Genomic DNA, 23,587 nt, shown 5'->3' with positions numbered 1-23,587 from the left:
CAATTTGAACTGAAGTCTGTGTATTTGGAAATAAATACATTTGTGGGGTAAATCTTATGGAGAATTTTAAAATGAGTTTCCTTTATTTTATTTGTAATGCAGTATTTGTGAGGTAGTAGCCAAGCCTTCTTCCAAATGATGTCTTGAACTAAAGGATTCCAAAAAAATTTCCCTCTAGGAGTGATTCTGTCCCTTTGTTGAAGAGATTTACGTATATGTTTGTTGTCACATTTTTTATCAAATATGTTAATGCCGTTCAATATGATTTCTGAGGAGAGTGGAGTAAAATTAGGTAAATTATATGACAGGTGACTTTTAATTAAAAGCGCTAACCTTGAGGGATTGCCTTTATAACTGTTTGAAATTGACGAAAGGGTATAGGAAAAAGAAAACGTGACAGAAACTGTTCATACGTCAAGAAAGAACCTGAATCATCAAATAAAGAGAAAATATCATAAATTCCATGTTCAAACCAACTAGGGTAAAATAAGGTTTTGTTTCTTACAGTGATATCAGAATTGTTCCATATAAATACTTTATGGGGGGAGAAGTTATGAACAAAGCACATTCTCCAGGCAAGTAGGCATTGCTTATGGAAATTAGAAAGTTTAAGAGGTAGTTTAGAAGGGGAAAAGTTGCACTTAAGAATAAAAGAAAGACCACCTAATTTATTGAATATGTGATTAGGGATAAAGAACCAGAGTGAGTTGGGTTGTAAAAGGCATCTCCGAATCCAACCAGTCCTGAAGGAGTTGATTGTGTTGGAGAAGTCTAAAACATCTAGGCCTCCATTAGCTTTACAATCCGCCACCACTTCCTTCTTTAATTTATGAGGTTTATTTCTCCAAATGAAATCCAGAAATAATTTGTTGACCTGTTTTATTGTTTTGTCTTTTAGAAATAAGGAGAGAGATGGATAAACAAAATGAGAAAGACCATCTGCTTTAGAAAGCAATACTCTACCATATATACTAAGATCTCGTTGTAACCAGGAGTTAAAGATGTTCTTGGCTTTTATTATTTTCCCTGCAAAATTTAATTCCTCTCTTATCTTGGGATCCTTAGTTATTTGTATACCTAAATATTTAACTGTTTGTTTTACTGGGATGTTATACAATACTGTATCATTGCAGACCTGTAGGGGTAATATTTCACATTTTGAAACATTCAACTTTAGGCCTGATGCATCAGAAAACTGCTCCACAAGAGCCAGCGCATGAGGAAGTTGTAATTTATCTTGTAAAAATAAAATTGTGTCATCTGCCAGTTGTGATATTTTAATTTCCCTTTCAAAAATGGTTAGGCCCTTTAAATCAGAATCATTCAGTATACTTAAAGCAAGAAGCTCTGTCACTAGCAGAAATAAAAATGGGGAAAGAGGGCACCCTTGCCTTATTCCACGCTCAACATTGAATCTTTGAGTAGTGCTGTGGTTAACTATTACAGAGCTGTTTATGTCCTTATAAAGCGTCTGTATAATATTAATAAAGGGTTCACCAAATCCAAATAGCTTGAGAGATTGAAAAATAAACTGATGCTCGATGGAGTCAAAGGCCTTGTAAAAGTCTAGTAGTAGCATGAGAGCTTCAGAGTGTACCTCATCTGAGTAATCCAAAAGATCAAGTACCAGTCTTATATTGTTTGTAATGTGGCGATTTTTCATGAATCCAGATTGTGTCTCTGATATGATAGCATCAAGGCCAGTTTTGAACCTTTTTGCAAAGACCAGTGCTAAAATTTTATAGTCAATTGTTAACAGAGATATTGGGCGCCAATTTTCAACGGAATGCACATCTTTCCCTGGTTTAGGAATTAGAGAAATAACTCCTTGCTTCATAGTTGACGTCATATGCATTTGTTCAATACATTCTGTGAACATACAGAATAATGGGTTCTCAATGTATTCCCAGAAATGAACATAGAATTCTATAGATAAACCATCTATACCGGGGGCTTTACCTTTCTTCATTGAAAAGAGTGCTTTCCTTATCTCTGTTTTCGTTATGTCAGAGTCACAGAATGACATATAAGAGTCATCTATGGTTGGAATGTACCTCTCAATTTTTTTGATGAACACCTCTGCTGTACAGTCATTAAAATTGGAGGTGTATAATTCTTTATAGAAATTATAAACATGGTTTGAAATTTGAGTGTCATCATTACAGATTTTACCATTAATATTAAGACAGTTCAGCATTTTCCTTTGACCATTCCTTTTCTCCAAAGCAAAAAAGTAAGTAGAGTTTTTCTCTCCCTCTTCCAGCCATTTGGCTCTAGACCGCACAAAGGCACCTCTTGCTAGATTTAAATAAAGAGCATCAAGTTGCAGACTGATTTGTTTTATTTCTAACTTTTCTTCTTCTGTATTATCTTCTTTGGATAATACATTTAAGCGTTGCAATAATTCAGTTTCTAACTGATTCCTACTGGCTTTAATTAGTTTACATCGTTTTGAAGCAATGAGTCTGGTTTTGTATTTAAAAAATTCCCATTTTTGTTTGTATCCATCACTGCAATCAGCAAACAGCTCTTTAATAAGTGCTTTAATACAGTTATTGAATTCCTCATCAGTTAATAAGGAATTATTAAATTTCCAATATCCTCTTATTGCTGGTTTGGTGTGTAGGTCACCAATCTTGAGAGTTATGAGTTTGTGATCTGTTAAAGGTGCAGCAGAGTGGGTGGTATCTATAACTAAAGACAAAGCAGACTGTGAGACTAAAAAAAAATCAATTCTTGATTTCAATGTCATAGTATTGTTGGACCAAGTGAAATCAACTAAATCTGGGTTAAAGAAACGCCAAGTATCAGTTAAAGATAGATCAGAAGTTAAGGACAATATTAAGTTATTTAAATAAGAACTTTGATTCAACTTGGGAGGAAATCTATCAATTGAACCGTCCATACATTCATTGTAATCTCCACCCAGAATTATTATTGAGTCTTTATATTTGTCATTGAGTAATTTAGTTTTACTGGAGATCTCAGCAAAAAGGATTTTGTTAAGTTGACTAGAATTATACCCATAGATATTACCGATAATAAAGGTTTTCTTATCGTATTTGGCAACAATTAAGACCCATCTACCTTCTAAAGAATGCATCATTTCCAAAACCTCTCCTTTAAATCTATGTAAGAGTATCGCAACACCTGCAGAGTGGCTGCTACCATGAGAATAGTAGGTCTTGTTCCCCCATTGTAATTTCCAAAATTTACCATCTTCTTCAAGTGAGTGTGTTTCTTGTAACAGAACAAAATCTGCCTCACTTCTCTTGCAAAATAAAAATAAAGCCTTTCTTTTCACATTTTCTCGTATTCCTCTAACATTTAAAGACACACAACACAAAGATTCAACCATGAAAATAAACTTAACAATAAACACTGATATGCAAGAACTTGCACAAAAAACTCACCTACAAAGGGAGGTGGATAACAACCTTAACATATTCTGATGCACAATAAGCATCACCAGATAGCCTATTAAACTTATTGAAATCTCTTTAAGTTCAGCTCACTGAGTGTAAACTGACTGTTTATTTTGAATTCAGGCTTATTGAAAAACAAAGGATTTTTTTTTTTTGGTATGGGCTAATATCAGCAAAAGAGAGAAAAAAATAGGCTACCACAGATGTTACTGGGAAATATAGGCCTATCCTATAAATTAGAGTAGGTCTAACCATACAACTTAAAAAGGCAGGACTAAATTAAGAGCCTATCATCTCTGAAGGAAAATAAGAGCAAAGGTAGATTTGGCATGTTTACTAGAAATGGAGCTATAGCCTATGCCATTCAATCCACAGTGACCTCTGTATAATCATATCTTTTACCGTCGATGAGAGCATGAGAGTCTTTGAAAGATGCCTTCTTCCCTTGGCTTCTTGCCTTCTGGACTAAAGGCCACAACTTCTCTCGTGCCGCTCTATCTTCTGGTGGGACAGGCTCCGTGATAGATAGTTCGTTATGCTGAAGAAACTTGCACTTTTTCGAAGCTTGCCAGATCGCGTCTCTCACTCTTCTGAATGAGAAGCGGATGATAATTGAGCGGCACTTCGCATCCGTTGGTGGCGGCCCGAGGCGGTGTACCACATCCACACCCGCGTAGAGGTCGTTAGCAGGAAGATCAGTTGCCACTCGCTGTAGAACCTCGATGACTCTCCCTCTGACATCTTCTCCAGCTTGTTCTTTCAAACCATGGAGTTTCAGAAAGGATCTCCAGCCGTAGCGTTGCGTTTCGATCAAAGCTTTTTTCAAAGCGGTGTTGTCTTTTTGCAGCATGTGCACTTCATTCTGCAGACGGGAAAGCTCCTTTTTGTTTTCACCAACCTCGGCAACGAGTTGCTTCACTGTAGTGGATAATTTGTCCAGTTCTTTTGAAGTAGCCTGAGTTGTTTTTTCAATCACTGACACTTTCTGGAAGGTAGCATCATGCTTGAGGGACAATTTGCTTATCGCAGCTAAAATGTCCTCGTTAACACTGTGTGATTCTTCTCTTTTAGATTTTTTGGACAACGGTTTCACTGGGGTATCCGGCAAGGGAATTAGTGCAATGTCTTCAGTTATTTTTGAATTAGAGTCGTCAAAGAATATCATGTCTTCCACTTGCTCACCCACATGGTTAGCCTTGTCTGTTGCCATCTTCGGTATCTTCTTCTTTATTTTTCCACTCTTCAATTTCTTTCCCATGAAGTTCAGTTATTAAACATAGCGTAACACGAAATAAAACGAATGGTTTGCATCAATATTAGTTGTTATAAAGTTGTAATAACCACTTCCCTTGACGAGCTCAAACGAACACGCCTTCCTCCGCTGACGCCATCTTGGCCCTCCCGCTATCCACCTTGTTAGTAGATCTAGCCTCGTTGTAGTGATGTCATGCTGCTGTCAACCAATCAGGTGTCAGTTCTATGCTGGCTTGAACAGAACCAGGCGGGCTCGTGGTTTATGAAAAAAAAAAAAAAACTGGAATGTTTAATATCTCGATAACTCAATGACTTCTGGAATAAAGGGATCCCATTTCATTTCATTCTTAGATCATTCAGGGTTTTTTTTTTAGCAGCCATAAGTCACAATGTTGACATTTTCCTCTCATTTTAGCATCCACTATTCAATCACAGTATATCTAGCTGTATCTATCAAAATGGATATTTGCCGAATCTAAATGGATATTTGGGCTCTATCTTCAAGTAACAGGACAGCGTAAGGTAGGACATCTGTTTTTTTTCCTGATGTGCTCGCCGAAGCACTGGTGTCAATGTTGTTGTCATGTTTTCTACTTGTCTTCAGTCAAGCTCTAGTTGTAACTAGCCTTCACTTCGAAGCACCCGTTCTATCATGTCACCAAGCTAACACCCCCTTTCAAACAGACAGACACACCTTTCCTGAATTCATAGTGGGCTGGCAGCGTGATTTAGTTATACCATGTGTAGGCTAATGTGATGTGTGTAGATTCGCTTGTGTTTGTTGGCTATCTGCATGTTTATGTAGTTTTGGGAAAACTCCAAAGACTGCTAGAACTACTCGTAATTTGCTAACCTAGTGAGCTAACATTTAGCTCCACCACGTAGACAAGCTACCTCCAATAGAAATGGCAAGCTACAACCATGTGGAAAATGTAGCGAACTACATTACAAGCTACTTCAACTAGAAATTCAAAATTACGGCATATTTGAATTATTTGGGCTGCAAAAATGACATCTGAAGACATTATTGTCTGTTGGATTATGATAGCCCCCATGATATTTTTGGACTGGGTATGGTCAATCAGCTGGCTTTCTTGCTCTAGTCTCCTGTCTCCCTGTGTGCGCGTGTTTGTGTGTGTGTGTGTTTGCCTCGTCATGAGCGATGTGCGAGTTCGATTGCACCTTGTGTTTTGATATCGGTGTGATGGAGGCAGTGAGTTCGCGCATGAAATATCAATAGAACCAAAGGTGTGGACAGTCGGGTGTATGATTTGCTTGCGCAAGAAATGTTTGGGAGATTATGGTCCATGGTCTGTCAACTAGCGCTCCTCCTCTCCTGTCTCCAGTGTGTGTGTGTGTGCGTGCGCGCGCGCGCGCGCGCGTGTGCGTAACTGTCGCTTGTTTTGAGAGTTTGGTGAAAGAGTATGCAGACCCGCATGGATGTTGCTCATGGAAATGTTCAGTTTTAAATCATCATTTTGTGTCATCATATACTGTCATGCAGAGAGCAAAAACCGTGGTTAGTGCCTCGCATTGCGACTGACAGTGCTGACTGCACTGTTTTGAGACAGCATAGGCCTACATGTCATGTGTGTTACTGTAAATATGCCTATAGGCTAATAACGTAAGGCATGGTTTGTTTTTTTCACTATCACTATGCTAATTCTCTCACAATATCCACTAGGCTATTCAGGACTGTCGCACTATTAAATGCGGTCTCTTTTTATTTGCACTAAAGTAATCGTGACGCCAACACTACATTTATCTTAAAAAAAAGTAGCTAGTCTCCATTACTGTAACCCAATGAGGGTGACTAAGCTGGCGACATTGGGCCAAATCAAGAAAAGAACGACAAGGTCCTTAATGAAAGTAGCCTACACTGTCAAATGTAAAGATGGGAAAAGTGCCAATTAAGATTATGGTATCAAAAGTACATTTTCCCCTCTCTGTACGCCTAGAATGGCCCAATTTGACCTTAGTTTTCCAAAAACTCCGCAACACTGAAGGGGGGAACCCCCCTTCCGCACCAACCCCCTCTCGGTCGCTTCGCTCCCTCGACTAGGCTGCCAGTCCACACTATATTTCTTTTTTTCTTTTTTTTTTTTGCTGGGCTACAGCCCCAGATCTTTGCGCAACCTAATGACGCCCCTGCTTTCGTGGAGGTTGTAATTCTGATTGAATGTTCGACTGTTAAAGCCACAATATGCTTTTTTTGCTATTACCAACCTAATGTACCTGAATGTTTGAATTTTCTATAGGATATAAATTATTTTTTATTTCAGAGGGTTAGTCAGGACACCAGCAGCCTTAAATGATACAACACATTTTTTCACAGTACATCTGAAAGCAATTATACACGAGCTGTGTGCGAGTCACTATTGCGCAATCGGATGTCTATAGGCCCTGGTAATTTGCTTGGGGTCCTGTGTCCCCTGATCAATGCATTATTCATTTGGAGGAAAAGACTAAATGAAATTCCCCATCAAGTCTGTGACATTGCATGCAGCAGCATGAACGTGCACTTTGAGGACACTGCAGGGGGTCGACTGTGGAGAGGGGGGACAAGAGTGGTGAGGACAGTGGAGAGGACAGGAGAGAGAGAGAGAGAGAGAGAGAGAGAGAGAGAGAGAGAGAGAGAGAGAGAGAGAGAGAGAGATGGGAATGATGAAGGGACAGGACAGGTGAAGAAGGAGGCAAGACTTGCCTGGAGGTGCAGACACCCCAGCAGACAGTGCTTCGAAACCCTCCAGAGAGAGAGAGAGAGCTGGAGAGAGACACATAGACAGAGACAGCTTTCACCCTTCCGCCTCTCATGAAGAGAGGTAGAGAGATTAAGAGAAAGGCGGAGAAAGAGGGAGAGATGCATCGATCGGACACTGAAAACGAAAGTCACACACACAAAGACAAAGACAGATAGACATACATGTAGAGTGACAGCAGGGAAGCCAAGGCCCTGCAGGAGACTTGCGGTGTGCCAAAGGTGTTGAGGGAGTCTGTTGCCAGCTGAGGCGTGCGCTTACGTGATTAAATTTAAAAAGCATGAAGACTTGCGAACAGGACAGATTAAATATTTACAAAACCAACTGTCCAGAACTAGAGAAAAAAACGACTTCTTGCATCTTGCATATCCTGAGAATGTGTGGGCGGTGGGTGCAGACAACTTGTCTGAACCGAAAAGTTCTTTAGCGCTTCTTAGAAACTCTTTTGCTTGCATGCAGATGGTTTTTTTTGTCTTTGTCGATGTTGACTGTTTTGACAACTATGCTGCAGCTACGTGTCTTTGTTTGGGGAAACATGGTAACACACAATATTCAACCCTGAACAATATTATTTAGTCATGTCTTTATGCTGTTACATAATGTTATATTTTAGTCTGAGGACATGGCAAAGAGAGAGACGGTTATGGGTGAGAGGTGCTTTACATAGTCAGTTCATAAAGTGAGTAGTGATGTTCTATTTCCCCAAGGAAAGAAAAAAAGGCAAAGGAGGTGTGCACCTGTTCCCCTAGCCTAACTCTCGCCAGACCCATGTGTACAGTATTTCGGCTCAGCTTCGTGAGCTCACACAAGGGTCTGGAGGACCTTTGGATTTGCCCTGCTCCCAAACCAAAATGCAGAAGAGCCAATCAGGAGCGAGGGATTTTCAGAGATGTGATGTAGTCAAAATTTAAATGTAGTAGAGAAGGGGAAACATAAGCGCAACGCGATAGTTGTTTCAGCAGCAATGTCCGTTTGCATGGACTCATTCATTGACAGTGACAATGATTTATAATAATTTTGACTATATTTTCGAATCTGTGAGTAGTTAAAGTAACAGCTCATTAAAAATGTCAGACAAGTATTTCCCCAATCATAAATCCTCAAAAAGTGTTTCTCCAATCATAAAACCACACCTTAGGAGACCTACATTTATGGCATAGTTCCAGATGGAGGTTGTGAAACAAGGCGGAGCCCATTCATCACACATGGACACATTGAGGGCTTAAGCTAGCAAATGTGTGATTAGCAACTTTCTGACTACCTGTGACCCGATGGCAATTTTTGACGTCTAAGATATGCCCTTGGAGTCAAAAAGTGACGTGCCCCTCAAAGGCACACCGTTGTGGCGGCATAACTTCACTAATGGTTGGGTTAGGGAAAGGTCTATGTTTAGGCGACCTCGTCAACATGTGACGTGGTGGCAGGTATGCCCTCTACTTCAAAAATTGCCGCCAGGTCAATGGTAGTCTGAAATTGATGAGTTGCATTGAACCATTGTTGCCTCTCTCTCTCTCTCTCTCTCTCTCTCTCTCTCTCTCTCTCTCTCTCTCTCTCTCTCACTTTGCTGTGTTTACATCGATAAAACACAAACACTACCATGAAGTTAGTCAAAGTCAACACAAAGGAACTGCTAATGGGTGTTGTCCGTCTAGGGAGGAGAGTGAAAGCCACTTTGACAAGCTATAGCATATTTCTGTTGTGTTTTGGGGCTGAATGTCACATCATTATTCCACAGTTATGTCATATAAAAAGGTTTGTTTGGTTCTCATTCCTGACACTGCAGACAACAAGAAATGTCACAGATGATGCGATGGCATCATGTCAAAGTGGGGGCTGATTTCTTGTTGTGTCAGCTTGGGTTATTTTAAGATTCATTTTTTTGCTTTTTGCAGGAAATTGCTGTTTTGCTTGATTTAAATGCTTGTATGAAGTATTGGAAATGTGTTAGGAAAGCACAGGTGAATGCACGGTATCCGATGTGCATTACAAGCCCCTTGTTGGTTACATATTAATTGATTGACATATCAAATTTGATGCAAGTCAATTTTATACAATTTTTAATTGCTACAACATACAACACGTGCCCATCCTGTTTGCAACAGAGAACTCTGATTCCTCTATGATAAATTCATGGTCATATTGCAAGTGTATTGCTGTATTCTGTAGTCGTGTCCACAGTGTGCACAGCAGGCTGGTTATTCTCCAATATCACTACAGGGGATCGCTCATATACAGCACTGTACTATGGAGAAGGAGGAGTGATGAGACTACAATACAGAAGTCTGCTGCTCTTTCTGGCCTCTTGTTCCCACCCCAACTACCTGCAACATATCTCTTGAAAGCACATTTACAGCCAGCAGTATTTTGTAGATGTCTGTTATTCCAGCATCATTTTTCTTCTCTCACTCACTTCTCTTCTCTCTCTTTTATCCTCCCCCTCTTCATGCCCTTGCATTTTGTCCTCTCTCCTCCTTCTCTTCTTCCTCTACTGTTCTTCTCCTTTTTCTCTTCCTCCTCTTCCTCTACCCTTGTTCTCCACCTTTTGCTCCTCCTCCGCCACTACTTTTCTCCTGTTTTGTCCTGTCTCATCCTTCTCTTCCTCCTCCTCCACCTTTTCTCCTGCTCCTCCTCCCCTACTGTTCTTCTCCTTTTTCTCTTCCTCCTATTCCTCTACCCTTGTTCTCCACCTCTTGCTCCTCCTCTGCCACTACTTTTCTCCTGTTTTATCCTGTACTCCTCATCTTCCTCTCCCTCCTTCTCCTGTCCTCAACTTTTGCTCCTACCCCCAATCTACTACTTTCGAATGGGTCTTCTTCCTCCTCCTCCCTCCTCCGCACTCCCCTGGTGCTGACTGCTATCCTCCCACAATTCTTCATTGTCTTCATCCCCCTTTCTGCTGCCCTCTCCCAATTCTTCATCCCCCATGCTTCTGCTGCCATCTTGCTATTCTTCTGTCATGTGGCCTGCTCCTGCCCCCGTCTTCGTTCTCCAATGCCCTGTACACTCCCTGCTCTCTGCTCTCCTTTTCCACCCTTCTTTTATCTTCCCTTTCTTCTCTCTTGTATCCTTCTCCCTTCTTTTCTCCACTCTCCATCTGCCCCTTCTCCTCCCCCTCCTCTCCAACCTCCTCCTCCTCTTCTTCCACCTCCTCCTCTTCCTTCTCCACCACCTCCTATTCTCCCGCTTTCTCCTCTCCAATCTCCTCCTACTCTTCTTCTCCAACCTTGTCCTCCTCTTCTTCCTCTTCCTCCACCTCCTTCTCCTCTCCATTCTCCTCCTCCTCCACCTCCTTTTCCTTTCCAATTTCCTCCTCCTCTTGCTCTCCAACCTCCTTCTCCTCTTCCACCACCTCCTCCTCCTCCGCAGCGGCAGGACAGGCACACGCAGCGCTTCATCCGCGAGGTGAACACCACCAGCCGGGCGTGCGTGCTGTGGGACCTGGAGGAAGAGACGGACTACATCGTGCAGGTGCAGACCATCGGCCTGTACGGCGAAAGCCAAGCCAGCCAGCGCGTCCACTTCCGCACTCTCAAGAAGTCAGATCGCTTCCCATCCAACAGCTCCAACCAAGGTAAGCTGAGCCTTAACCGTCAGTCTCAGAAGTGCAAGTATCTCCAGGGCTGCTGAGCGCTTTGGTCAGGCCTTGGATTGAGTTATTCAAAAGCCCTCACCTTTCTTCGTGGTAATTGATGGACTCTGGAGCATTTCCAGGTGTTGTGGTTTTATGCCCATGCCAAAATATGAGAAAGAGAACTAATAGCCAACAGAAATCAAACTAATGCTCTCATATGTAAATTCTTAGGATATTGTATTGAGAACTTGTCAAAACATGACAGCTTTGGCAAACATCACAGCATTTTAAGGAGAATACATTGTCCATCATCATTGTGCAGCATTTTAAGGATCGCAAGGAAGCATTGTGTGACTAACAGGGATAATAGAGAAGCTGTCATTGTGGTCGCACAGACCGTACCAGGAAATTGTTGAGGACAATGTTGAAGAGCCACTCAAAACTTGAGAGTTTGCCAGAGTTGGTTGTTTCAGCTGAACAAAGCACACAGTGACGCACACGCACACACACACACACACACACACACACACACACACACACACACACACACACACACACACACACACACACACACACACACACACACACACACACACACACAATGCTCTAATGGCTATTGAAACTTCCTGAAATAATTAGAAGTTAGAATGTCACTGCTTGGCAGTCGGCAAGCTCAACTGAACGGGGAACATTTTGAGTAGAGCAGCAGACCAAACTTCCTCCGGCCAGAGTTCAGGTACTTACCGTTGGCTATGAGAGGCCTCCGCAAGATCCTGCTTCAGGTGCTCCAAGCAGTGTCATGAACAATTACGCTGGCCAAGCTTTTTTTCTTTCTTTTCTTCCGTTGGCTGTTGTTACACAATACTATAGCACACTGTACTGTTTCTGTTTATGGAATAGAATAGAATAGAACGTATGGCTCAGCTGTAAGAAAAGTGAAGTCATATTTGCTACTTTTAATGGCCGTGTGGGTGTGTGTGTGGGTGTCTGTCTGTCTGTCTGTCTGTCTGTCTGTCTGTCTGTCTCTAGCTCATTAACTGCCAGTCTGTCAAGAGAGATAGAGTGCCTTCACCTTACAACCAACAGTATGGAGGCATCACTGGCATATTCTAACATATTCTGGCCTAAGCCCAGAGCAGCAATGAGACTGTTCTCAATCCCTGATATCCCTGATGCAGCACTGCCGTGTATTCATCTTCCTTTTGTAGGCGATTGGCAGGTCTTATGACACCGTCCTGAGCCACAGTCAGTTGGTAGTGATGAGACTCATAAAGTTGTAAAGACATGCACACACACACGCACACACATGCACACGCACATGCACACACACACACACACACACACACACACACACACACACACACACACACACACACACACACACACACACACACACACACACACACACACACACACACACACACACACACACCTTCCAGATTATGCACTTTAAAGTATAAAAATATGTAAATGAATAAATCATGGGACATAAAATTATGCATGTATATGCCGTTTTGTCGTTCTTTTTTCCCCCAAGTGTTGAGCACTCGAGCACAGTTTTGTTTGGATGTGCCCATATTTCCCTTGTCTGTCTGGCAGGGTGTGGTGTATCTACCTAGCCTCTAGGGGCGCTGCATATGGTAATGAGATGTACAATTACATGCATACGCCAGAATAAGAATGAATGAAGTAAAGTGAAGTTCACGTACATTTATCCTCCGTGCATTCTTTACATTTCTACTACTAAGTATACAACACAGGGGTACCACTGACTGCAGCTGCTTCTCATACTATATCTCATACATATAACCTGTGTTATATGTGTCTTTAAATGTCCATGTGGGCATTATGTGTATTTATGTAAGGTATTTGACACCTGAATTTCTCCTCAGGGATCAATAAAGTTACTCTGCTCTACTCTACTAAACTCTCTCTACTTCTAATACGCAGCCCACAAACTCGATAATCCACCGTCCCTCTCCCTGCAGCCTCTTTAAGTAAGGGTTAACGTTCGGCGAGAAGGTCGCTACCGTGGAATAGCAGCACGACAGAGAGAATCTTTAGACCCCGACGCGGAGCGGAGGGGTCTTGTTCTCTCTGAAGTGCTGCTATTCCACAAAGCGACCGACTCGCCGAAAGTTAACCCGCTTATTATATGGATATACTTAAATGATTCACACATGCGGGGACATTTCTTTAGACCTATTTAATGTTAAGATTGTTGCTGCGCAAAACAAAACAGTGCGGTTGTGGAACACCGCTAGGCAACAGCTAGGTAGGCTAGCCAGGACAACAGGTGTTGTCTATCACAGCAGCTGATTAGAGTGACAAAAGACCGGACCCCCTGCGGAGTGATATGAAACATTCGCTTTAGCCACTGACTTGTATACAAGCCAGTGGCTTTAGCAGTGAACGTCTTGTTGCCATTGACAGCGGTAGCCAGGACAACGGGTGCTGTCTATCACAGCAGCTGATTAGAGTCTTGTTGAAAAGTCGCTTTAGCAGTGAAAAGTCTTGTTGCCATTGACAGCGGTCTGTTATAGACCAACCCGTCCGTTATCGAAAAATAACAGACGTCCGAACGTTGGGGAGCCCCGTTGAAATGAATGGAGCATTCGACAGATGACGTCACAACCATATAATAATCACGAGTTAACAATCTGCTCTTTTTTTACCTAAGCAAATTCCCACTTGGAAAACACCCTGCAGAGTGCGGGATTCTCCACAAATCATCGAGTTTGTTTAATTGTGAAATTGACTGTAGGATAAAGTGAAGCGCCAATTTAAAAGACACTCCTGTCCTGTGGCTATTTTGTTTAAGACTTGCTAATCTTTATTCATGACGGAAAAAGAATGAGAGAAAGAGAGAGAGAGAGAGAGAGAGAGAGAGAGAGAGAGAGAGAGAGAGAGAGAGAGCTCTAGGACACATATTATAGAGATAGATGTGGTGTAGTGCAGAACAACACTTGGAAAATGTCCCGCGCATGCAGGCGGAAGACAAATTATATCTCACTCACGTTCATAAGTCAGTGAGTCACTCGAGTTCGGCAGACTTTGCATTCTTTATGGGCTGGGTTGAAAGGAACCCAGTATATAGAGAGAAACAGAGAGAGAGACAGAGAGAGATGCAGAGCAAAACAGAGACATACAAAAGCACAGAGATCCGAGAGAGAGAGAGAGAGAGATGTATACAGTGTATAAATTATTTAAAGGGACACTGTGTGAGATTTTTAGTTGTTTATTTCCAGAATCCATGCTACTCATTCACTAATGTTACTTTTTTCATGAATATTTACCACCACCATCAAATTCTAAGCATTCATTATGACTTATAACTGGGAAAATTGCACTTTTCATAGGCTTACATGAAAATGGGGATCTTCTCCATCGTCCTCCATTTTGAATTTCCAGAAATAGGCTTTTTTTTAGCTGCAAAAATGACTGTACTTGGGCCATACTAGAAAATTAAGTTTATTACTTAGTAAACTTTCACAAAAATATCAAATTTGGCAATAGGCAACCCAGTTTCAATGATCAGCATAGTTGCATTATCTTTTTTGACCATTTCCTGCACAGTGTACCTTTATTACATGCTGTATTTTATGCTTTGACAATACATTTCCTCTTTGTCATGGTAATAAAGCTCATTGAATTGAATTGACAGAGAGAGAGAGAGAGAGAGAGAGAGAGAGAGAGAGAGAGAGAGAGAGAGAGAGAGAGAGAGAGAGAGAGAGAGAGATTACATGAGAGAGACAGAGAAAGAAAGAGAGACAAAAAGAGGGAGTTCACGCATGTGGTCTTGTGATGTCTTCTCAGAACAAGACATGATGTATGTTACTGGAATACACTATTCTTCATCTCTTAATCCCATGGTGTGCAGTAGCCGCGGACTGTCATGCCTCTCCTAATGACGTCGGCCTCTCTTCATCATCATCTTCCTCCTGCTCTTGCCTATGCCTTGCTTTCTCCCTCTTTAGGTATTTTCTTTTTCTTTCTTCTTCTTCTTCTTCTCTAATCTCTCCTTTGTATGTAAAAAGTTACTCTCTCTCTCTCTCTCTCTCTCTCTCTCTCTCTCTCTCTCCTCCTCCTCCTCTTTCTTTTAGCCAATGGTGATGTGTCCAGTAATGCTTGTGTGAGATGATGGGACACTATCCTGGAAATACCAAAGGATCCCGTAGGGGGACGCAGGGAGAGAGAGAGAGAGAGAGAGAGAGAGAGAGAGAGAGAGAGAGAGAGAGAGAGAGAGAGAGAGAGAGAATACTCAGCTCTGCTCAATTCACTCCCTGAGGAATCGCCGTTTCATCTCTTAGCGTCTCACAACATTCACATACTCTCTCCTTGTGACACACACACACACACACACACACACACACACACACACACACACACACACACACACACACACACACACACACACACACACACACACACACACACACACACACACACTTTTCTCTTTTTCACATTAAAAATTGATGGCGCCTTCACACTGAAGCGTTGGTGAGGTAGAAGAGGAGTGTATGCATCGTATCATTCCATTCACGTGGAGCCTGGTCGCTAGTGCCCTGTGACACACACACACACGCACGCACGCACGTGCGCGCACACACACGCACACACACACACACACACATACAAAAGAAGCCACACATAAAAGGAGCTTTTTTTTCCTCTGAGGTGCTCAAGTTATTGAGGCGGTGTAGCAGTACTGAGAGGGAAGTCCAGCAGGCATTATTGCAGTCATATTTCCCTTGAAAATATTACAAATATAATAACAAATAACAAAATGCTTGGTTTACTTAGCTCTGTACAGCTTTTCACTGTTTCATTGTAATATTGATATTATAATACTATAGTAAGATGAGCAGAAATATGAATAGCTGAATACTACGTAAAAAAATTGTGGTCACACACATTTACTGAGAACATCTGAACTATCAAAAGCTGTTAAGTGATTTTTTCCCCTCTTTCTCTGACTTTATTGGAAGTTACCTCTCAAAGCCAGTCGTGACTGAGAAAAGCCATCCGGGGCGCAAAGCTAAAAGGCACCAATTTTAACGGCCAGACTCGGTACAGTCTTTCATCAAAAGAAAGGTAGTGGAAAAATTACCGTATGGCCCTATGAAACTCTTCGTTGCAGCACTGAAACACTTTGTTGAAGCTCTGAAATCAGGGTCGGTTACCTTCAGATAGACACCGCAGTGATTCAAAGTGGAGGGTCGATAATGGGCGTCACATTTTCTCAGAGAAAATGCTTAGCTGCACTTTGTAGGCAGAAAATCCACGCCTGACCCATGCCTGTTAAAAGATCAACCAATCCATTCAAGTGTGTTTTTCATTTTATCTTATAGAGGATGGTAGAGGGATAGGGAAAACCTTTGATGGTGGAACAGCAGGTAAGGATGGATTAAGAGATAGGCAGCGAGGGAAAGGGAGCATGTGAGAGGGAGAGAGAGAGAGGGAGAGAGAGAGAGAGAGAGAGAGGGAGGGAGAGAGAGAGAGAGAGGGAGGGAGAGAGAGAGAGGGAGGGAGAGAGAGAGGGAGAGGGAGAGAGAGAAAGTAACAGCATAGTGTTTACTGTGGTGTTGCGTGGGTGTAGCTCATATTCTGCCTCTGTAAGTCTCTCTACTTCAGAGGTACAGTGGGAAGTGCATACCCTGCCATGCTGAAGAATGGACAACATCCACACTCTTACAGTATTATTATAATGTTATGATGAAATATGACTTCATAAATATTCATAATTTGACTCATTAGAGCTCCTTACAATGAATAGCAAAAACCTTTAACAAAAGCCCAAAAAGGGAGAGAAAAAGCAGACACACTCTGATATTTGAAAAAACATAATAAAAAAGCCTTAAACACGACATTATAAGTTTGCTGTGTGAATGACCAAGTCGTATTATTAAAGGCCCTGTGTTATGTCATAGTAGTGTAGTACTATGGTAGTTAACTTTTCAATGACTATTGCAGCGTTCCATTGGTGAAACGGCATGCATTATAGGGCTACTACTATGCTCTGTTTAACAGCACATGGGCCTACAGTGGGCGATGCGGCCATAGAGCTCGAAAGTGACGTCACTTCCCCCGATTTCATGGGACCTCAACGGCGTTTTTAGCCCAAAATCGTAGCATGTAATCCAATGGCGGTATTAAAATGGCATTTCGATCCCCTTCAAGTTGTGCCACGAGCTCCATATATGTTGTTTCTGATATTTTTGCTTAATTTTTCGTACGAACCCCCACATTTTTTAGAAAGCTGTGTTTCTTCACATTTTTCATGCCGACGGTCTCGGAACAAAACATTGATACTTCTGCATGATTAATCTTTATCTATCATCTTAAACAGCATATTTGTATCCCAGCGCATATCATGACTGAGATCAGAAGATATTTACTCGCTACTACGTTGTTAGATGGTCAGGTTAGGTCCCGTGAAACGCGGAACTAAGGGGCGGGACTTTCGAGCTCTATATTGGTCTTCATCAGCAAAAGCATTTGAAGGACAGGGTCATTTCTCTGTTCTTGCCCCATTGCACAATCTAAAAAATATCTTCATCCTTAACTTGCCAGCGGGGGCGGAGCACTGTTATTGTGACTGGGGGATGGGGGTGCTGGAGATGTGTCAGAGGCCCCCCTCTGACACGTTGTGCTGGAGTGCCATCGTAATGGGCTATAAAAAAACGTCTGGTCATTAAGTACAATAGCCGGTGATGAATACTGAGTTTGCTGTTCAGCATAGAAATGTGCACATTAATGGTGTTGGGCCCACGAACTATCGTAGAAGGGGCCCCTGCGAGATGTTTGGGCATTGAAAGTCATTGGCAGGGGGCCCCCAAGTGGTGAGGCCCGGGGTTCCTGGCCCTGATGAAAAACCAGAAAAACAAAATAGTCTGAAAGCCTTCGGTCCACAAATCCTGAAGTCTTTTCGTGGAATGAAATCAAAGCAATGTTGTTTGGTTTCCCAGAAAGCAGGAAGAAAGATATAGGCCTACAGAAATAAAGTCAAACACAGAAAAAAAACACATCTTTTGAAAGAGAGAGAGACTTATCTTGACTGGCTAAGCTGAAAGCACAGAGAGAAAGATGCAGAGGATGAAAAACAGAAAAAGGAAGCTAGAGAAACGAAAGCACAGAGCCAGGAAAAAGAGAGATGGGGGTACAGGCAGAGACAGGGAGAGAGTGGGCGAGAGACAGAGAAGGAGAGAAAGATTTGACAGCTAAACATGTGTGACTTCTTTCATGCTAGCGTTCCTTGTGGGCTTCCATTAAATGACAGTATTAGTGCCTCGTCTCCACGCGTTCCCTCAGACCCCCTACTGAGGCTCATATGCAAATGAGGAGCACGGCCGTGAGAAACAGCCCAGCAAACTCCTTATACCGGAAACCCATAACCTTCAACAGTGTATCCACATCACCTCCCCGTTAGCGCAGACCCATAACCTTTAACGGTGACAGCACAGCATTGTGTAGCATTGTGCATCTTGTGTGTAGCTTGTATATGTTTATGTTCTCTTTTGTATTTAGTTTTAGATCAAGTATATTGTATGCAGGCATGCAAACAGGTCAGGGGTGAAAAAGGTGACAAGAGTGCGGCGGGGCGGCGTGGCGCGGCATGGTGCATGGTTCTCATCGTCAGTTTCCCCAACACCCCATTGACCTCATCAAAACCCTTAGTAGACCCATTAAAAAATAAAATGCCCCTCCTCTCAGCACTGCAGTCTCATTTTTAACACCCTGTCAACACTTGCCTGGTTGTGATCTCATTTGCATATTTAATCATCATTATTTCAAACAAATTGCAATACAAAAAATATATCATTGTTTGAATTAGCTATTGACATTTTACGAAAACTACTCAAAATTGTAGTCCATTCCCCTAGTATCTCATATTGTCTCCCTGTAGAAAAATGAGTTGGACAGCTCCAACTTTGACCTTGAAAAAAGGTATGTTACACTCGATTTTTAATGTAATTTATAGGGATTACACAAAAACTTGGAATGATAAGTCCTGCAATTTGTCCCGTGTCAAACACTAGACTGACTGGCCCAGGCTTCTCTCTCTATCTCTCCTGCGCTTTAGAAGCTGCCTGCAGCATAGGCCTATGCACGATGTTGCATGCCTCGTGTTCATGCGCTTCTTTTTTTTTTTCACCCGGTAGCTACTTTAGCCTTTTCCCCCTGTAACACACTCTCCCGCTAAACTCCCTGGTTGGATTCACTCGACAATCGCAGAGAAATCAGATACCTTTTGCATCGCTATAACCAGAGAACAAATACAGCGAACGGAAACTATATTCTACTGTAGCGTAAATGGACATTTCAAACCATTAACCAAAACAACATAATACCGAACACGTGCCGTGTAACCAAGCTTTCGAAGCGCTCATGAGAATAAATGCTTTTTCGTGAGGGCAGGGAAGCTGCGGAATCAAATTATCAGGAAAAACAAACTGAACCAACTGTGAGGTGTGGGGTACCTGTTCACTAACCATGCAGACTTCCACAGACGGCACACTTCAGGATTTGGGAAGGGGGTAAAGTTCGGACACAACTCTCTCAAATCTCTCTATCTGTGACTGATCGTCATATAATCAAAAACGTTCTTAGAACTAAGAAATTGGTATAACTGTGCGCCAGCCCAGCCGACCTGAGACGCAGTTTTGCGCTCTTTCAAAGTATTAAGGGTGGGATTTAGATTGGGCTCGTTCTTGTTATTGGCTGTGCCGACAAACACAAATACTGTGATTGGTCAAACGTCATTGTCGGTGGTGGCATCTCCCCAGTAATTAACCATTACAACAGAGTGGGAGCTGTTTGCAAATTTCTGCGGTAGGCTCTACACCACTAGTCTCCAAACAACGGCCCGCGGGCCAACTGCGACCCGCGGGCAGCAAACTTGTGGCCCGCCATGAGGTCCTTAAAAATGAAACCATAAATGCGCCTATTTGTGGCCATACACGATTTGCGACCACAAAAACGTCAGTGATCTCTCCTAAGCATTCACATATAGTTAAATCTTGTACTAACAGTCTCATGACACACATTGACAATGAGGGAAAGTGGTGAAGTGCAAATCTGTTGTCTGCTAGACATCTAGACTAGCCGTTATTTATCATTGCGTCGACCTCGGACATCACACATTTCGCAATTGTGTGGTGTCGAAGCACTCTCCTCTCTTCTGGTTGAAAATGAGGACAATTATCTCCTTCCCTATTTTTATGTATTTAGGAGGCCAGATACATTTTGTCTTTTGTCTACTCACATTTATTTTAAGTTTGGATGACAATTATCCCGTACTTGGAAGTATCATTTATACAAGGTAGCCTACATGTAGAGATGTTAACGCAACTCAAGCTCCAGAGAACTGTCGTGACCAAAAAAATGGAGGACAAAAGCTAAACCAGTTTCTTAAAAATGTCTTGGAAATATAGAGCCAGGTAGAAGATTTGCTGAGTATTCCTGAAGGTCAACGTTGCCTGGGTGCAGCCTGGCGCCGTGGTTAGCCGTGCCCTTTCTATTAAACCTGGAAAGTCATGAGGCGCGAAGCGCACAGTATTTAAAGGAGTATGCCACTATTTTGGGGCTTAATACAGTTAAAATCGTTGGCTGGGGTTTATAAAGGTGGTAAAGTGTCTTATTTTTCATGTTAAGCGTCGTCTTGCTTTAAGACAAGTTAAAAGAGGGAATATGTCGCTAAGCTAGTGAAAGTCAATGCATCCGTGTAGCATTGTAGCATGCTACATGGATACATTGACTTTCACTAGCTTAGCGATATATTCCCTTTTTTAACTTGTCTTAAAGCAAGACAATGGCTTACATGAAAAATAAGACACTTTACCACCATTATAAACCCCAGCCAACGATTTTAACTGTATTAAGCCCCAAAATAGTGGCATACCCCTTTAAGCCGAGTCGTCGGAGTTTTCTCAACTCTCTTCTGTTTGCAGATGTAAACGATTCTCCTTTGCTTCTATTGTATGTCTTAGTTATATCAGCTTTGCTTTGTCTTGCACTCGTAATATTCAAGGTCTGGTTGACCGTATCTGTAAGGAAGTATCTCATTATGCGAGGTAGGCTAATTTATCTGAGAGCAACGCGCCACGCGAACATCTGAGAACAGGCTACCTTGCCCCACCCTACACCTAACTCGAATTTCAGAAATGTCCAGGAAACATACGTAGGCTAGTAGTTAGGCAGAATAAGGTTTAATATCCCTCATGGCCCACCTCATCTCCCGAACAGCCCGTATGCACGAGCGTGTTTCCCTCTGTTCAACCAGAAGAGTCTTGAGCGCTCAGTTATACAGTCAGAGCACTCTGCCCTCTGGTTAAATGTGGACGATTCTCCTCCCCTGCACTATTTTTGTGTATTTGTGATATCATCTTCTTTGCATTTTAGCTTGCTTACTGTAGTGTTCTACATTTGGAGGATATTTTTTCCCCCGTAGTTTGGTAGGGGCGCGTTATGCGAGTTTGAGCAGAGAATGCATGATACATCGGAAATGCGTTGGAGGAAAACTACCTTGATTTTCGAGCATTCGTGGAAACTAACTATTTTATCTGCCTGGGTGCCACCTATCGCATGGGCTTGCGTCTTTTGCAGCGCACGAGTTCAATGAGATTTAATCGCCATGGGAAGGACTTTTGTTCCTCGACCGAATTGGGATTTTAGCGCACATGTAGACCTATATTTGTTTTAGGTCTTGTCATGTAAATATCTCTCTCCCTCCCTCCCTTCGTGACTGAAGTGGCTCTGCTTGAGAACATGTTCAGCAGTTGAGCATGCATTCAGCAGTTGAACGTTCTCTCTCTCTCTCTCTCTCTCTCTCTCTCTCTCTCTCTCTCTCTCTCTCTCTCTCTCTCGTTAACTTGTCCACAGTTGGTATTTATTTACATTCCTTCCTGGCACTATAGTGCAACACCTAATAATAATATTATTTTAATATTTCAACAGTGTTTCTATATTTTTTTAATTTAAATTTTACTATTATTATTATTTATTTATTTAATTAATTTATTTATTTTTTGGGGGGTTGGGGGGTGGGCTCTGGCCCGCGGCCTCGCTTGCTCTTCATTATTTGGCCCTTGGGAAAAGTTAATTGGAGACCACTGCTCTACACTTTTCTCCTTGCTCGACCCCGCCCCCCCTAAAATTTTATCCTCGGATCTGCACTTCACAGAAGTGACCCATTTTGATTTCAAAACGTCGTATTTCGCCGAAAAGTAGCAAGTTTGCATGCCTGTGTGTCAGAGCATGGCAACCCAATCGAAGCCCGACGGGCCGGGTCGGAACCCGACGGGCCGGGCCGGACTCGGACAAAAAAAATAGAATATCTGTCGGACTCGGGTCGGACTCGGGCTTGAAGCAAACAGACATTGTGAAAAGTGTAAGCAACCAGAGGAAACGTTTCAGTTCATGCAAACGGCAGTTTTGTGATTAAAAAATAAGTAATTGAATATGCATAAATGAAAATGTTGGTAGGCTACTCGTGCAAGGATTATTATTGGCTGTATGCACGCGCCAGTTACCAGCGGCAACATAGACGCTCACTCCCAGTCAGCCGAGCAGGAATGCCGAGTCAACTTGCTTTCTTAATAAGCACCAAATCAACAGTTGTCAGTGAACGCGTGGTCTTTTGTTGTAGGCCTAGTGTAGGCCATGTTTTAGCATGCCTTCGATGCTGTCTTAAATGTTGAACATAAAATGACGAAGTTTGTCACTGCATTGCTCGCCAAGGATTACATTTCCAGCATGGGGTAGCAAGGAGCATAATATGGATTTAAGAAGACGCACACGCTACGTGGAGTTGCCTAAGGTAGGGGCGAAGAGGTTTCCTGTTACTATTTTGTCCGCTGTGACATTTCATGTCCTTCACGTAGGTTCTTAATTCTTGTCACTTTTACTGTACAGTTGTAGTCTAACTATGCACGTGCAACCTTTCCTGATTTTATATTGACCGCATGGACATCAGGGGAAATGACATTCTCTTGGAGGGTCGAACAGGCTACTGTTCTTCGGGGTGAACTTATAGCCCGTCCTTCTTAACGACAAGGAGCGGCATCTTCACGGGGCTCGCGTGGATTTATTTGCACTAACAGTAACGTAACAAATGTTCCATAGCCGCGCTGACTGCATCCAAAACGTATTCGTTAGTTTTCGCCTGTCTTATCCTCTCACGCCCCTCCCATGCATTTGATCACCGCACCCAACATCTCTGGTCTAACCGAAAGAAACATAAGGTGCGCTGTCACATGTGTGTGTGTGTGTGTGTGTGTGTGTGTGTGTGTGTGTGTGTGTGTGTGTGTGTGTGTGTTTATACTTACTATGCGTGCGTGCGTAACTAAATTAGGCTACTGCAAATTGCCTCATCCTAACGTCTTTGCCTATCCTGGCTGTTTATCACGTGGTATTTTGAGTATGGAGGAGCCCACATAGAAAATCTTGCTTGCGCACAGGTTCTATTGTTATTACAGTGGTCTCGGGCTTCGGACGGGTTCGGACACTAACATTTTAATTAGTCTCGGGCTCGGGTCGGAGTTGATCACTTTTCTGTCGGCTGAGGGCCGGGCTCGGAC

General features: G+C 42.5%; 1 protein-coding gene across 1 annotated transcript in view; it reads left to right on the top strand.

Annotated features, from left to right (window-relative positions):
• Nucleotides 1-23,587, top strand: part of fndc4a (fibronectin type III domain containing 4a) — an 83,232-nt gene that overhangs the window by 25,047 nt on the left and 34,598 nt on the right. The window contains exon 3 of the mRNA XM_063222651.1: nucleotides 10,805-11,009. Coding sequence (XP_063078721.1) covers nucleotides 10,805-11,009 — 205 coding nt within the window. The remainder of the gene's footprint in view (nucleotides 1-10,804; nucleotides 11,010-23,587) is intronic.

The sequence above is a fragment of the Engraulis encrasicolus genome, chromosome 18 (assembly GCF_034702125.1).
Source record: "Engraulis encrasicolus isolate BLACKSEA-1 chromosome 18, IST_EnEncr_1.0, whole genome shotgun sequence".
In the NCBI taxonomy this organism is placed as follows: Eukaryota; Metazoa; Chordata; class Actinopteri; order Clupeiformes; family Engraulidae; genus Engraulis; species Engraulis encrasicolus.
Note: the sequence above shows the minus strand (reverse complement) of the source record. Positions and strands in the feature narration are given on the sequence as shown.